Here is a 15,745-nt window from a genome sequence, read left to right as displayed (position 1 = left end):
GTGGCCAGTGTTTAACAACATACTGTAGTTGCACACAGCTACTCCTGACTAACATGGCCTACATTTGACCTTGGTAAGTTCAGATCCAATGAGGATACTAGAAGGGCTCCCCTGCTGCAGTCCCACTAACATATGGTTAGCGTCCCTGTTCACTTTACAAACGCCTCCAGCAGAACAAACAATGTTTCTATGGGAAATCCATAAAACAAATGGTCACTTATTAAAACAACTTTTGCTTTAAGGTGTTTTACTCACACTATAACTATCACTGTTCAACATGTTCCATTAGCATCAGCATTTCTGTTGCATAATCTGATGCAGTCTGAAATAACGGAAGCCTGAAATAAGGAAGGAAAGATTGAGATAAGTAATCTATTGACTTTAACATATCACATAGATAGGTTGAATAGCTACAGTGTAAGCATCTCTGTTTTGTGCCTTGTTTATGTTAGCAGTGCGATAACAGTATATGTATAGTATAGGTTACCACTTAGCTGTTCAAACAGAAAAACTTCACCATTTATTCAATGTTACTGTAACAATGTTCGTCTGAGGAAGAAGGAGTAGACCAAAGTGCAGCATGGTACGTGTTCGTATTTCCTTAAATTAACTGAACACTAAATACAAAAGACCAAGAGCATAAACAAAAAACCGAAACAGTCCCATATGTTGCAAACACTGAAACGGAAAACAACTACCCACAAACACAGGTGGGAACAGGCTACCTAAGTATGGTTCTCAATCAGAGACAATGATTGACAGCTGCCTCTGTTTGGGAACCATACCAGGGCAAACACATAGAAGTACAAAACCTAGAACAAAACATAGAATGCCCACCCCAACTCACGCCCTGACCAAACCAAAATAGAGACATAAAAAAGGAACTAAGGTCAGGACGTGACAGTTACATTATTCTGGTTTATAGTGCAATAAAAAAACACAGCCGAATCTTCAACACATTTTCCAGTCAATGTGTTTTTTATTTCTTTTGATTTAACCTAGGCAAGTCAGTTAAGAACAAATTCTTATTTACAATGATGGCCTACCGGGGAACAGTGGGTTAACTGCCTTGTTCAGGGACAGAATGACATATTTTTACCTTGTCAGCTTGGGAATCCAGCAACCTTTCGGTTACTGGCCCAACGCTCTAACCACTAGGCTACCTGCCACCCCTGTAGTTTTAATATTTGGGATATTGTGTTCCCCTAAATTCTCAGTGCCAATATGTGCATACATCTTTTCTTAGTTGCCAAGTATCAACCAAAACAAGGCCCAAAGTTGGCCACATGTACTTGTTAGTTACTGTTATGATCAGTATGTTCATGAAACAATCTACCATAAAGGTCCTTCACACAAGGAGAAATCCAATTTGGCAGTGTACCTGCAGAACATAATGGAAAGATAGGTAATCACAGCTTACGCCAGCAAATATGTTAATCTTTGATAATGCACAACAATCTTTAGTAAATATTCCCTTTTAAAAAAAAATGCATGTCAAGGCGTTTTGAGCAAATGCAGATTGTATAAAAGTGGTAACTGTAGACACTGTCTTTATTCAAGGCAATCATGGGCAAAGTACTGTTTGTGACGGGTAAGTAGTTATGGTGCAAGCTCAACACTACATTATTGTATGGTATCTAACGTATGCATAACAAAATGTAATCTATGTCTTCTCTTTCCATAGCTCTAGCCCTGCTGCTGCATGCACAGCTCGGTAAGTGGACTCCAGAACACAAACTCTTTGTAGGCTGGGGATAGGGGTCTCAACTGAACTCAATTGGTCCATAGACCAAGTACAGTACATACTGTATGTAGTATCTTAATTTGAGCCAGTTTATGACAGCAGGAAAATAATCCTGCAGTAACAGGAAATGTGAATTATTATGTGGATTATAATTCATTTACATTCATTTTTTTTAGAGGTTTATGCATTTTTCACAAGGTAAAATCTAGTCTGAAATGTCTAAGTGAAAATTACAAACTTCAGAAGCCTTTTTAAACCTCAAATACACTACATGTTTTACATTTCCTGCATTGATGGAATGTTCTCCTGCAACAGAGTGATCAAATTAAGATCCTACATCTGTAATTGACTAAATATGGGGCAATAGAATATGTAAACTAGGTGGATTATGAGACTATAGTTTAAAATTAAGTAATTCAATCCTATAAACAAGTGAGTGAGCAAATATCAAACTATTCATATCATGTTTTAACTTGTGTCTCAGGTTCCTCCTACATTTTGTCATGCTACTTCACAAACTGGGCACAGTACAGACCACCCCCCGCCATTTACATGCCCAATGACATTGACCCATGTCTGTGTACCCATCTTCTCTATGCCTTCGCCACTATGAAGAACAATGAACTGGCCACCTTCGAGTGGAATGACGTAGAACTCTATAGCCAGTTCAATGGCCTGAAGAACCAGTGAGCCCCTACTGAGAAACTAACACCTCATGAGATTGTGTCAAGAGAGACAAATGTCATCAATTTACTACTTTAATTTCCCTTAATATGGAATAACATATTGTATTTCAACAGGAATGGCAACTTGAAGACTCTTCTGTCTGTTGGAGGATGGAACTTCGGCTCTTCTGGGTAAGATGATCCGTTATATCTGTTCGCATACTTTCCTCTTGATAACGGCCAAGAGTGTCTCTCTATTTCCCTCTATTTCTCTCTATAGATCATCAGTATATTCATCAGAATATTCTCTGATTATTTTTCATGCGAATATTCTAAAATTGGCATGGTGAAAATATGTATTTTCCTCCCAGTTCTGTTTCCACAAACAGACTTGTTGCAGATAAGATGTACTTTTTCGCTTACATTTTCATGTACCGAATACAAATCTGAAGTTCAATCTGTTTCCATTGCATTTCGACTCTACTGATAGTTTTGTCACAAAAACTGTTGCGCAAAATAGCAAATATGGTCTTGGAATGTGAGATCTATCCAACAGCTCGCAGACAGGCCGACAGTGCCGGTAGGCCAGTCTACATTATGATATTATTATGGTTAAGAGCATCGATCATCATGTCAATAAAACCATTCCCTCGATATTCATTGAAAGGAGCATCAAACTCATCACTGCACACTTTCACCACCCTGTGAAGTTCATACTGTATTCAATCTGTAGCCTAATAAACTGCATGGTCTCCCGAGTCGTAGTGGGATGACCACACAGCATATCATCGCGTGACTCCAAAATTTACTTCAATATGATGGTCATTATATTATTATTTGAGCATAAAGGCGTTTCCACCACCATTTCTCGCAAAAAAATAATTTTACAGATACAAAACGATTCCACCATGTCAAACGAACAAATTATCTGTAGGCTTTTATAACATTCTAGCGAAAGGTAATGTTTTTACTAGGTCTTTACTCGCCTAAAAACTGTGGATGGAAACGTGATTAGAGTCATTCTATTCCCCCATCAGATTCTCTGCCATGGTGGCCAGCCCAACCAACCGCCAGACCTTCATCAACTCTGTGATAGTGTTTCTGAGGAAGTATGAGTTTGATGGTCTGGACATCGACTGGGAGTACCCAGCCAACAGAGGGAGCCCTCCTCAGGATCAGCAGCTCTACTCTGTTCTCGTGGAGGTAAAGTTGACTAAACAAGAACAATAATAATACAGAGTTTAATATATTTCTGTTGCAATAGTTATTGTAAATAGTAAATAGTAAAGCCCTAATACTGACTTGCCTAGTTAAATAAAGGTTAAATAAAAAATATGAAAATAAAAATGTCTTAATAACAGGAAATGAGGGCAGCATTTGAGAAGGAGGCTAAGCAGACTAACAAGGCCCGTCTCCTGCTGTCTGCTGCTGTCTCCGCTGGAAGGGGTACCATCAGCTCTGCTTACGAAATCCCCAAGCTTGGACAGTAGGCATCATCCACTCTGTAGTTACATATCCACTCTACACTCACTCTGTAGTGGCCTATCTACTGTACTTTGTAGCCTGTATACTGCCATACAGTCATTGTCTTTCTCAAAAAGATATAACTGCTACTCAGGCTATGATACTGACCATATAATAACAGTTTGCCACTTTTGCAACCTCTAGGGCCTTGGACATGATCAATGTCATGTCATATGACTTCCACGGCTCCTGGGATCCCTTCACTGGAGAGTGCAGCCCCCTGTACAAGAGCCCTGCTGACAATGGTGGCTTCATCTACTTCAATGTGGTGAGTATGTCAGGACAAGGGTGGATGGCTCTTTGTGGGTGTGATGAGTCTGCTGAAGAGCAAAGTTAATCCAGCAGGCAGCAAACACTAACATATAAAGCTATTGTGTTCCAGGACTATGCTATGAACTACTGGAAGAACCATGGAGCACCAGCAGAGAAACTGATGGTTGGGTTCCCCACCTACGGCAACACATTCACCCTGACGAATGCAGCTAACAACGGAATCGGAGCATCTATTGCCGGGGCTGGAACTCCAGGCAAATACACACAGGAGGCTGGAGAGCTGGCTTACTTTGAGGTACTTTAAATTGTGATATTTCTTTCTTTCATCATAAAAAGTGAACTCTAACTGTTGAGGGCCTCCTTATGATCAATTGTATCTCAACTTCGACTCAACTGGTTGCTTCTTATTTGATGGCTTTATCATAACAAGGGAAATCATACTGAACAAAAATATAAACGCAACATGGAACAATTTCATTGATTTTACTGAGTTACAGTTCATATGATGAAATAAATTCATTAGGCCCCAATCTATAGATTTCACATGACTGGGAATTCAGATATGCATCTGTTGGTCACAGATACCTTTAAAGCCCCACTAAAGGCTTCAGGACCTCGTCATAGTATTTTTGTGCATTTGAATTGCTATCAATAAAATGCAATTGTGTTCGTTGTCCGTAGCTTATGCCTGCCCATACCATAACCCCACCACTATCATGGGGCACTCTGTTCACAACATTGACATCGGCAAACCACTCGCCCACACAACACCATACACGTAGTCTGCGATTGTGAAGCCGGTTGGACATGCTGCCAAATTTTCTAAAACTACGTTGGAGTCGGCTTATGGTAGAGAAATTAACATTACATTTTCTGGCAACAGCTCTGGTGGACATTACTGCAGTCAGCATGCCAATTGCACGCTCCCTCAAAACTTAAGATATCTGTGGCATTGTGTTGTGTGACAAAACTTCACATTTTAGAGTGGTGTTTTATTGTCCCCAGCACAAGGTGCACCTGTGTTATGATCATGCTGTTTTATCAGCTTCTTGATCTGCCACACCTGTCCGGTGGATGGATTATCTCGGCAAAGGAGAAATGCTCACTAATAGGGGTGTAAACAAATTTGTGCCCACAATTTGAGAGAAAAAAGCTTTTTGTGCTTCTGGAACATTTCTGGGATCTTTTATTTCAGCTCATGAAACATAGGACCAACACTTTACATTTTGCATTTATATTTTTGTTCAGTGTACTTTCAAGAACAACAAAAGAAAGTGATGACACTTGATGGAGATAGGTGTTGTTGATCCCCTGTGCTTTCATGTACAGTTGAAGTCGGAAGTTTACATACACTTAGGTTGGAGTCATTAAAACTCATTTTTCAACCACTCCACAAATTTCTTGTTAACAAACTATAGTTTTGGCAAGTCGGTTAGGACATCTACTTTGTGCATGACACAAGTATTTTTTGAGTCAATTGGCGGTGTACCTGTGGATGTATTTCAAGGCCTACCTTCAAACTCAGTGCCTCATTGCTTGACATCATAGGAAAATCATCAGGAAAAAAATTGTAGACCTCCACATGTCTGGTTCATCCTCGGGAGCAATTTCCAAACACCTGAAGGTACCACGTTTATCTGTACAAACAATAGTATGCAAGTATAAACACCAGCCATCATACCGCTCAGGAAGGAGACGCGTTCTATCTCCTAGAGATTAATGTACTTTGGTGCAAAAAGTGCAAATCAATCCCATAACAACAGCAAAGGACCTTGTGAAGATGCTGGGGGAAACAGGTACAAAAGTATCTATATCCACAGTAAAATGAGTCCTATATCGACATACCCTGAAAGGCCGCTCAGCAAGGATGAAGCCACTGCTCCAAAACCGCCATAAAAATGACAGACTACGGTTTGCAACTGCACATGGCGACAAAGATCATACTTTTTGGAGAAATGTCCTCTGGTCTGATGAAACAAAAATGTAACTGTTTGGCCATAATGACCATCGTTATGTTTGAAGGAAAAAGGGGGAAGCTTGCAAGACGAAGAACACCATCCCAACCGTGAAGCACGTGGGTGGCAGCATAATGTTGTGGGGGTGCTTTGCTGCAGGAGGGACTGTTGCACTTCACAAAATAGATGGCATCATGAGGGAAGGAAAATGGTGTGGGTATATTGAAGCAACATCTCAAGACATCAGTCAGGAAGTTAAAGCTTGGTCTCAAATGGGTCTTCCAAATGGACAATGACCCCAAGCATACTTCCAAAGTTGTGGCAAAATGGTTTAAGGACAACAAAGTCAAGATATTGGAGTGGCCATCACAAAGCCCTGATCTCAATCCTAGAAAATGTGTAGGCAGAACTGAGAAAGAGTAGGCAAGGGCAAGGAGGCCTACAAACCTGACTCAGTTACAGCATCTCTGTCACGAGGAATTGTCCCAAATTTACCCAACTTATTGTGGGAAGCTTGTGGAAGGATACCCGAAATGTTTGACCCATGTTAAGCAATTTAAAGGCAATGCTACCAAATACTAATTGAGTGTATATAAACGTTTGATCCACTGAGAATGTGATGAAAAATAAAAGCTGAAATAAATCTCTACTATTATTCTGACATTTCACATTCTTAAAATAAAGTGGTGATCCTAACTGACCTAAAACAGGGATTTTTTTTACTAGGATTCTATGTCAGGAATTGTGAAAACTGAGTTTAAATGTATTTGGATAAGGTGTGTGTAATCTTCCTACTTCAACTGTATCACAGATCTGTGGGTTTTTGAAAGACGGAGCCACAGAGGTTTGGGACACACCACAGGACGTGCCGTACGCCTACAAAGGAACCCAGTGGGTGGGTTATGACAATGTCAAGAGCTTTGGGATCAAGGTAAGAACAATACAACAAAAAATAGTATTTGTTGCAATGTGAAACTACTTTTCGTTAAGCATTATGGTGACATACACTGAGTGTACAAAACACTAGGGACATGCTCTTTCCGTGACATAGACTGAACAGATGAATCCAGCTGAAAGCTATGATCCCTTATTGATATTACTTGTCCACTTCAATCAGTGTAGATGAAGGGGCGGAGACAGGTTAAAGAAGGATTTTTAAGCCTTGAGACAATTGAGACATAGATTGTCCATGTGTGCCATTCAGAGGGTGAATGGGCAAGAAAATGATTTAAGCGCCTTTGAACGAGGTATGGAAGTAGGTGCCAGGCACACCGGTTTGAGTGTGTCAAGAACTACAATGGTGATTGGTTTTCATGCTCAGCAGTTTCCGTGTGTATCAACAATGGTCCACCACCCAAAGGACATCCAGCCAACTAGACACAACTACGGGAAGCAATGGAGTCAACATGGGCCAGCATCCCTGTAAATCTCTTCCAACACCTTGTAGAGTCCATGCACTGACAAATAGAAGCTGTTCTGAGGGCAAAATGGGGTGCAACTCAATATTAGGAAGGTGTTCTTAATGATTCATACACTCAGTGTATAAAACGTGAGTGGCGAGACTAGAACAAACAGTCTGCTAAATGTGTTTCCAACACACACCCTTAAGAGGGTAATATGAAAAATGTGTATATAAAAGCATGCCATAAATACATAAGTACATTCAACACACACAACAGCATCAATATTTCACTGCACATGAATGTGCATTCATAACATGGAAATGATTAGTGCGGCTGCTCTCTAGGGATTACCTAATAGTAGTGCACCAAGTTGTTCAACTGGGTTTCTCTGCATGTGTTGAACGCCACAAAAAATGTTGCGCCTTTTTGCCAGCTAACATTTTAAGTTGTGCCCCTTGCTGTCTTTCGGCAGTTGTGGAACAAGTACTGAATAGTCATACTTGAGTAAAAGTAAAGATACCTTAATAGAAAATGACTAAAATTCAACTAGTAATACTACTTTAGTAAAAGTCTAAATGTATCTGGTACTTAAGTACAGTGGTGAAAAAAGTACTCAATTGTCATACTTGAATAAGTAAAAGCAACACATCAAATTCCTCATATAAAGCAAACCAGACGGCAACATTTTCTAGTTTATTTATTTACGGACTGCATGGGCACGCTCAAACACTCAGACATCATTTACAAATGCAGTATTTGTGTTTAGTGAGTCCTCCAGATCAGAGGCAGTACACGCTGGGCACGTCAATGTCTATTCCACATTGGTTCAAGGTAATTTCATTGAAATGAAACAACCAGTGTGTGCCCAGTGGGTAGGAATGACAATGCGTTATATTAATAGGTGTGTGAATTGGACCATATTGCTTTCCTGCCTAAGCATTCGAAATGTAACAAGTACTTTTGGGTGTCAGGGAAAATGTATGGGACTAAAAAGTATATATTTTCTTTAGGAATGTAGTGGAGTAAAAGTAATAAAAATATAAATAGTAAAGATACCCCCAAAAACTACTTAAGTAGTAGTTCAAATAATTTTGACTTAGTTACTTTACACCACTGTTTATAGGTTGACTGGCTGAAGAAGAACAACTTTGGAGGAGCCATGGTCTGGACTCTTGATATGGATGACTATACCGGCAACTACTGTGGCCAGGGAAAATATCCTCTCATCAACGTCCTCAAGAAAGGCCTCAATTTGGAATCAGCACGTAAGAGACCTGCACACTAGATTGGGTTCAATAGCAGAAAAGTATGACATCTCTGACTGCTGTGCTACAGAATTATATCAAACACCTAAAATGTGTTCTTTCAATTCATGATTTTGTTTTTAATACCCATTTCAGCTTGCAATCCCCCTGCAACTCCCCTGCCCCTTATTAAGGGAACTACCAATGGAGGTGATGATGGTGGGGACTCTGGAGGCAGCTCGAGCGGAGGCAGTTCCAGTGGAGGCAGCCCCAGCGGTGGGAACACCAGCGGGACCACCAGTGGGACCAGTGGCATGAACAGTAACTTCTGTGCTGGCAAAGCTGCTGGGCTGTACGCCGACCCCAAGAACAAGAACCAGTTCTACAACTGCAGTCAGGGCAAGACCTACTTCCAGTACTGTGCTACTGGCCTGGTCTTCGACACCTCATGCTCTTGCTGCAACTGGTCCTAAAGTCCCTATTTCAGAATGGCAGGTGACATTTCATGGTCAGATACCCTCCATTTTTAGAACTGGAGGCATCCCTTTTTGAGTATATATCCTACATTATATTTCAGATAGCAATAAAAAAAAAAGACTTATTTCAATAAATTGTTCTAAAATGTATTGAATTATCCCCTTCTTGTGATCAACTATTAATGAAAGCAAAAGAGTTCACTGTCTTATCTGTTGAAATAAAAAAAGTAGTCATTCAACTCATGTTCAAATGTTTTTAAACATTTCAACATTGTGACAATGAGCAACAATGAATACCAATCCAAATGCCTTGAAAATAAAGCACATTATTTTCATATACTGTAACCTAACTACCCCTTGCTCACACACTTATTACAGAGTCATTATCTATAGGGGCTTTAAACAGAAGGTAACATTAGCATATCTAAAGGGATGATGATGATTGGAATAAGAAGCAGTAGCGGCATTTTCAGGAAGGAAAAATGGAGGGACTAAATCATTTGGAATATATCAATAACTTAAACATGACTTATTCACTCCTCTGGCTATTGCAGCCTTCAGGATGGCTAAAACATTACACATGTCCTGGTACTGTATGTGTTTGTCTTCACTGACGGCGTGTTTTCTTCCTCTTCACATTGTTGGTCAATAACAATACTGAGCACCAAATGGCCCCAGCTACATAGCCTCTCAGCTACTCTCCTTCTGTTCTGTTTTACTGTCTACTACTGCTGCTGCTGGTGGGAGCTCCTCCACCATGGCTGACTTCACTGAGGTTCCTGTGGGGGGGAGAAAGATTAGAATGTTAACAGATGGGTTACAGATAAATTATGTACTTTTTCCTCTATCTACAGTTGTTCAACTGTGATATGGCTGAGGTGGTCCTAGTACCAGTGAGGTATTTCCTGTGCATGCGATGTAAGAACAGCAGCCCGAAGAAGAGGATGGAGCCCATACAACCGATTATCATTCCACAGAGCAGGAAACTATAGCTGCCTTCACTCTGGATGATCTGGAGAATAAAAAGCACAATTTTAGACTGTTAATCTTCCACTCTCTTTAATATGTACTACGTCTCTGTGCAGTCTTACCGATCCAACAAGGACTTGCATGACCATTTCTCCCATCCCAGCACTTGTTACCAGAACTGAGGTTGCACATCCTGCCAAGAGAGAAAAGATAAGCAGAGTAAGACAGAGAGATTATATACTGTAGTATCTCATCATCATTTATCAAACCACTCTATTACTGTGTTGTTACTGAGTCGTTACTGTGTTGTTACTGAGTCGTTACTGTGTTGTTACTGAGTTGTTACTGTGTTGTTACTGAGTCATTGACACTTATTGTGCTGGCGATTGATGAATGTACCTTGGTAGTCCAAGATGTCCTCAGTGTAAGCCAGCATACAGGGGAAGATGCTGCTGAGGAACAGGCCCAGTAGAGTGGTCCCAACAAACAGGAATATACTGCTGGTGTTGAGGACGAGCAGCAACAACACTGTGACAATGACACCAGCCTGCAGAGATGAAGAAAGACTTCAATTGGATATATAGACAATCAATTATTGAGAGAAATGCCCATTTAAATATAAACATATTGGAATTGAAAGACAATAAATATTTTATTACAAGCCTTCATTAATGATAATTCATTTCCCTTAGGGATTAATAAAATATTATATCATTGACATTACCAGATTAATCATGAGCAGTCGAACGGGCTGGAAGCGGAAGGTGAGAGGGATGGACACCAGACGTCCTGCAGTAATGGCTGCCCAGAAGATACTAACCAGGTATCCCGCAGTCTTATTAGGTAGAGAAATGGGGGGAGATACTGCATATGTGTACACAAAGCCTGCATACGCACCCTAGGAATAGAAAGTGGAGGTCCTCAGATTAATCCATTGCTGCATACATACACTAATATGGAGCAGACTGCATAGTTATAACAGAATTGGTACTACTCACCACAATGCCATCGGTCATGAACAGGACCATTCCACCAACGATATGAATCCCAAAGAAGGACACAGGCAACTCACGCAGGTTGTTATTCTGACAGCAGCTGAAGACATCCCCATGACCTGCAAACCGAGAGAAACATTAGGAGAGATCTAAACCACTTGGCTAGTACAGTAGGTGTGATTTTTCAACTGATCCAAACTCAGAATTTGATGTGATCCAAGTATTATAATTTTCAAATTATCTTGGGTATACTGTCATCTTATAGAGGAAATGAGGAGTTCAGATCAGATCCAAAAGAACCAGTTTTGCCCCTTACCTCCTCCCTCCTCCTGGTCTTTAGGTTCTGTGTCAGGCCCCTCGGTCCCCTGGTTCTCCATGGACAGCTCGTCTTTGTCCAGCAAAAGAGGTGTGGTGCTGCGGCAGCAGGGGATCAACTGCTCCTGGTACATCAGGAATAACACTGCCATTGGCACTGGCAGCTGGGAGAGGAAAATATCATTCAAATTATGTATCATGGGAAGAAATGTAAAATCTTGGATCAAAGCCTTTGCAATAATCAATCAACATTATTCAAAGTTTGGAGTGAGCGGAATCAATATTAGGAGCCGTTATGCTTGAGCTTACACACTATGTTTCACCTCACTATGCTAGGCCAAGATCTTACATTGATCATTGCCATGATCCAGAAGGCGTAGGACATGATGGACTCCTCTGGCTCCTCTGCTAGGGGCAGGTGGTCCACGGACACGTTGTGCATCACAATGGGGCTGTTCCTCAGCGTGTTCCTGAAGTGGTGCATGATCTCGGTCACATTTTCTGTCACATTCCCCACCTTGCAGCCTGTCTCTGACAGGAAAGGATCAGCAATCAGAGGGCTCACCAGCGCCCCGAACCCAATGAAGAAGTGGAGGGCCTGCAAAAACAACAAAGTTTCTATCATTCATTCTAAATATAATGCACTTTGGGTATATTCTGAAAGCTGAACTGAACGGGGCATAGTTACTCTCTCACCTGGAGAAAGACAGCCGAGTCCTTCTGATATATGGCGACCAGCTGGATGTTGGCGATGGTGTCAATGATGCCCATGGCCAGACCGGACACAGCCATGGCAATAGCCAACAGCAGCACATTATGGCAGAGGGGGATGATGGCAAATATTACAGAGATGAGTAGCGAGGACAAGAACAGTGCAGCTAGAGCACTGAACAACCTTTGGGAGAGAGGGGAGGAGTTGTTACTACTAGAAATAACATACACATATACTAGAGGTTTGAATGGCTCAAACATTGAACAAGATGTTAGCCAACACTATGGTTGAAATATGCAAAGGCCTGCTGGCTAGGGGCTCACTGTTGATAGAATGGGCTACAGAGATAATTGCCAACTGATGCATACACAAACCCTCACACTCTTAAAGGCTCTGCAAAGTGATTTCACAGTTTAAGCAAAAAGAAGCTACGGAAATGTTTGCATTGTGTTTCAAAAAAATGCAGTACCTAGAACTACGTAGAAAGCCCTTTAAATTACAGCTATCTTTTTGTAATTGGTTTAAAGTGAGAATCCAGGGAACACAGTTCCCATACTGTAGAACCCTTTTTGGTTCCAGGTAGAACTCTTTTGGGTTCCATGTTCCACCTGGAACCAAAAGGGGTTCTTCAAAGGTTTCTCCTATGGGGACAGCCGAAGAGCCCTTTTTGGTTCTAGATAGCACCTTTTTTTCTAAAAGTGTAGGGTTGCACATTATGGATTTCGGGAATCCACCAACTGGGATTTTGGGAAAACCAGAGATAGTTTTTTTTTAAGTTCCCGGAATTTTTCGACCCTATGCATCACACAGGGATTAGAGAACTGTTTGAATAGTCACTCACGTTTTCTTGAAGACCCCTCCGATTGAGCTGCCGATGAGCAGGCAGAACTGCTGGGAGAAGAAGACCCAGGTGATCTGGCTCAGTGTAGACTGGGTTTGACATCGCAAGTCCAATATGGTGGGTCCCAGGAAGGCTATACACAGTCCAAAACTGAAGAACACACTCCAGTATGTACAGGTGTGGTGAAAGTTCCTTTTAAAAAGTGTTATAATCCGCTCTTCTATAAACATTATTGTTCCACAAGCTTCAGAAATTCAAATTGAGAAATTATGAACAAAAGTCAGTCCACAATTTTGCAAAGAGAATTGTCCAGTAGTAGACCTAACTAGCCTCTATGTTATTGGGTGTCTAGTCAACAGTATGGTTAGTAACTACTCTGTCTCTACCTGCTGAAGGTCTTGCAGTATAATATTTGAGTGATTCGCTCTCTTTTAAATATTTTCAAGTTCCCACCAAAATTACTTAACTGAAAGGATGTCCTTTGTAGTTAATGGGTAGAGGAGACTCTATGAACATTGGGTATCTTTCAATTGTCAATGATTTGCTGTTAAGCGTCAAACTGTGTCAAAATTATATTTTAAAGCTAACTATTGTTTTTTCTGTCATCGTCAGTCATGTCCATTCATTCATTCATTCATTTAGGTCAGGAAATGACACAGGATGAAAGGGTGCCTTGGCTTCCCTTGGTGCCAGCATGGAGTTGTATCACCAGGAGGGCTTAGGGGACCTAACCTGTGGAGGGCCCAAAATAACTTCCCATAGATGTAAAAGCATCATACTTGATAAATGATTGGAATATAACTTCAAAAGGACTACAACATGCTCTTGATCATTTATATGGCACTCTCCTCCTCCGAGACTTTCTCTGTGTGGGCAGCAAGGGAAAGTACTGATGATGAGAGTCAAGGTGGGGAAAATTATTATCGCAAGTCATTGACAAAGTGTCACTTATACTCGCTGTCAGTTGTATATTTAAAATGGCAGACTTTAGCAATGACTCCCCAGCTAAATATAGGTTAAATAAAGTATACCAACACGAACTTGTTTGCAGGTCTAAAGTCTAGGAGGTTGACTGGGGTTGGAGGATGTGCATCACACAACACCACTAGTTTTATATTGACTTACATTTGTTTTAAAACTTCAACCATGACAGGAAGATAAATTTGTTTAGCAGCAGGGATGTCCTGCTGGTGAGCGCCTTGGTTTGCTGGCTTACAACTCATCCCTGAATTGATTTACTGAGGCTAATGGCCAGTTATGCATTTTCGGGTCACAACAAGGTCAAAGAGTAGGAATGGGTACCAACAAATGGTAGCAATTCGAACAATCACAAGCATTTATTGAATCCTATTCCTTACCATTTACCACATTGTACCCAGGCCAGTATCTTCCACATAGACGCTAACACAACGACCTTCATGTAATTTGGAAGAGAGTATTTATGCTACACATTTACTACACATTCATGCTGTAATATGCTACGTATGCTTCATATCCTTGTGAAAGGCTAAATACAGTGCCTTTGGAAAGTTTCCACACCCCTAAACTTTTTCCATATTTTATTATGTTACAACCTTATTCTAAAATGGATACAAAAAAAAGTGGGCAGAGATGGTTGTCCTTCTGGAAGGTTCTCCCATTTCCACAGAGAGCTCTGTCAGATTGACCATCGGGTTCTTGGTCACCTCCATATTCCGAAGGCAATGTAGTTCCATGTGTGTGCAAGTGGATAAACTGTGCCCAAAATTGAACATCTTGCTGGGTTCATATTGTGTAACTGATTTGCCAAGTCTTTTCCTTGGAGCGGAGATGCTGGTTGAGTCATGGCCCCTGAGAAATACTGTATATGTTTTTATAAAAGACATTGATTAACGACAATCAGCCTGCACACTTCCTCTTTCAAGGTTACACCAACACACAAGTAACTTTTTAGGTAATTGTCAACTAACAATGTCAACAAACTAACATCCTTGCAGAGATTTGTAAGGCGGTTGTTAAATTTCAACTGCATTGTAATTTGAATGAGGCTGAAGATGGTGGTTTTCCATGGTTAGTAGAACTGGTTCTGCCAAAGTTGTCACAAGCATAATTATAAGAATTGGTGTCTATTGCAAACAAAGTATTATTTTTTACTCAATCTCTCAAATATTTGGTTAAGAAACCTGGTCTACCTATCACATTCACTATTTGTTACATACTACTATTATAATATATATATCTTTTAAAGTGTTAATACTGTATATATATTTTTTTTATATCCCAGAGTTATAATCCACAACTACATCATACCACTTGCTTACTAATGCTCTGATTATAGTGGGGTTGAGGTTGTTGACTTTAAACACTAGATGGTGCACATACGTTGCGTTTCCTTTACAGTTTACCTTAAAAAAAATGTGGACCCCATTTTTTGTTGGGGATACATTATCCATTTCAAATTATACTTTTATGAAACATGTACCCGTAGATTGCCACTAAAAATAAAAAATGGGGGGGGGGGGGGGGTGGTGGTGGAGCAGGTAGACAGCTTCAGTTCCTCTGTGTCCAAATCACTAAAGACTTAAAATAGTCCATACACACCCGCACAGTCGTGAAGAAGTCACAAACATCACTGCTAGGTATGGCAACA

At 40.7% G+C, this 15,745-nt stretch overlaps 2 protein-coding genes across 2 annotated transcripts; one reads left to right on the top strand and one right to left on the bottom strand.

Moving 5' to 3' along the window:
* Window positions 1-1,537: 1,537 nt before the first annotated feature.
* On the top strand, window positions 1,538-9,523 carry LOC110532456 (acidic mammalian chitinase). Its single transcript, XM_021616381.3, has 11 exons — window positions 1,538-1,591; window positions 1,685-1,714; window positions 2,229-2,430; window positions 2,545-2,601; window positions 3,447-3,612; window positions 3,771-3,895; window positions 4,078-4,201; window positions 4,316-4,501; window positions 6,973-7,092; window positions 8,688-8,829; window positions 8,965-9,523. The coding sequence occupies exons 1-11, from the start codon at window positions 1,567-1,569 to the stop codon at window positions 9,279-9,281; spliced, it is 1,494 nt and encodes a 497-aa protein (XP_021472056.2). The 5' UTR covers window positions 1,538-1,566; the 3' UTR covers window positions 9,282-9,523.
* slc60a1b (solute carrier family 60 member 1b) lies at window positions 8,245-14,220 on the bottom strand. The gene is made up of 10 exons (XM_021616379.3): window positions 13,117-14,220; window positions 12,260-12,458; window positions 11,913-12,161; window positions 11,565-11,727; window positions 11,252-11,367; window positions 10,978-11,151; window positions 10,653-10,800; window positions 10,376-10,446; window positions 10,176-10,296; window positions 8,245-10,063 (listed from the first exon to the last, which is right to left on the bottom strand). Exons 1-10 carry the CDS (start codon window positions 13,344-13,346, stop codon window positions 9,975-9,977), a joined length of 1,560 nt encoding a protein of 519 aa, XP_021472054.3. The 5' UTR covers window positions 13,347-14,220; the 3' UTR covers window positions 8,245-9,974.
* Between the last annotated feature and the right edge of the window lie 1,525 nt (window positions 14,221-15,745).

This window comes from Oncorhynchus mykiss, chromosome 9 (assembly GCF_057628025.1).
Source record: "Oncorhynchus mykiss isolate SJ-2025 chromosome 9, ASM5762802v1, whole genome shotgun sequence".
Classification (NCBI taxonomy): Eukaryota; Metazoa; Chordata; class Actinopteri; order Salmoniformes; family Salmonidae; genus Oncorhynchus; species Oncorhynchus mykiss.
The sequence above is the reverse complement of the archived record's forward strand: the minus strand, read 5'-3'. Positions and strand labels throughout refer to the sequence as shown.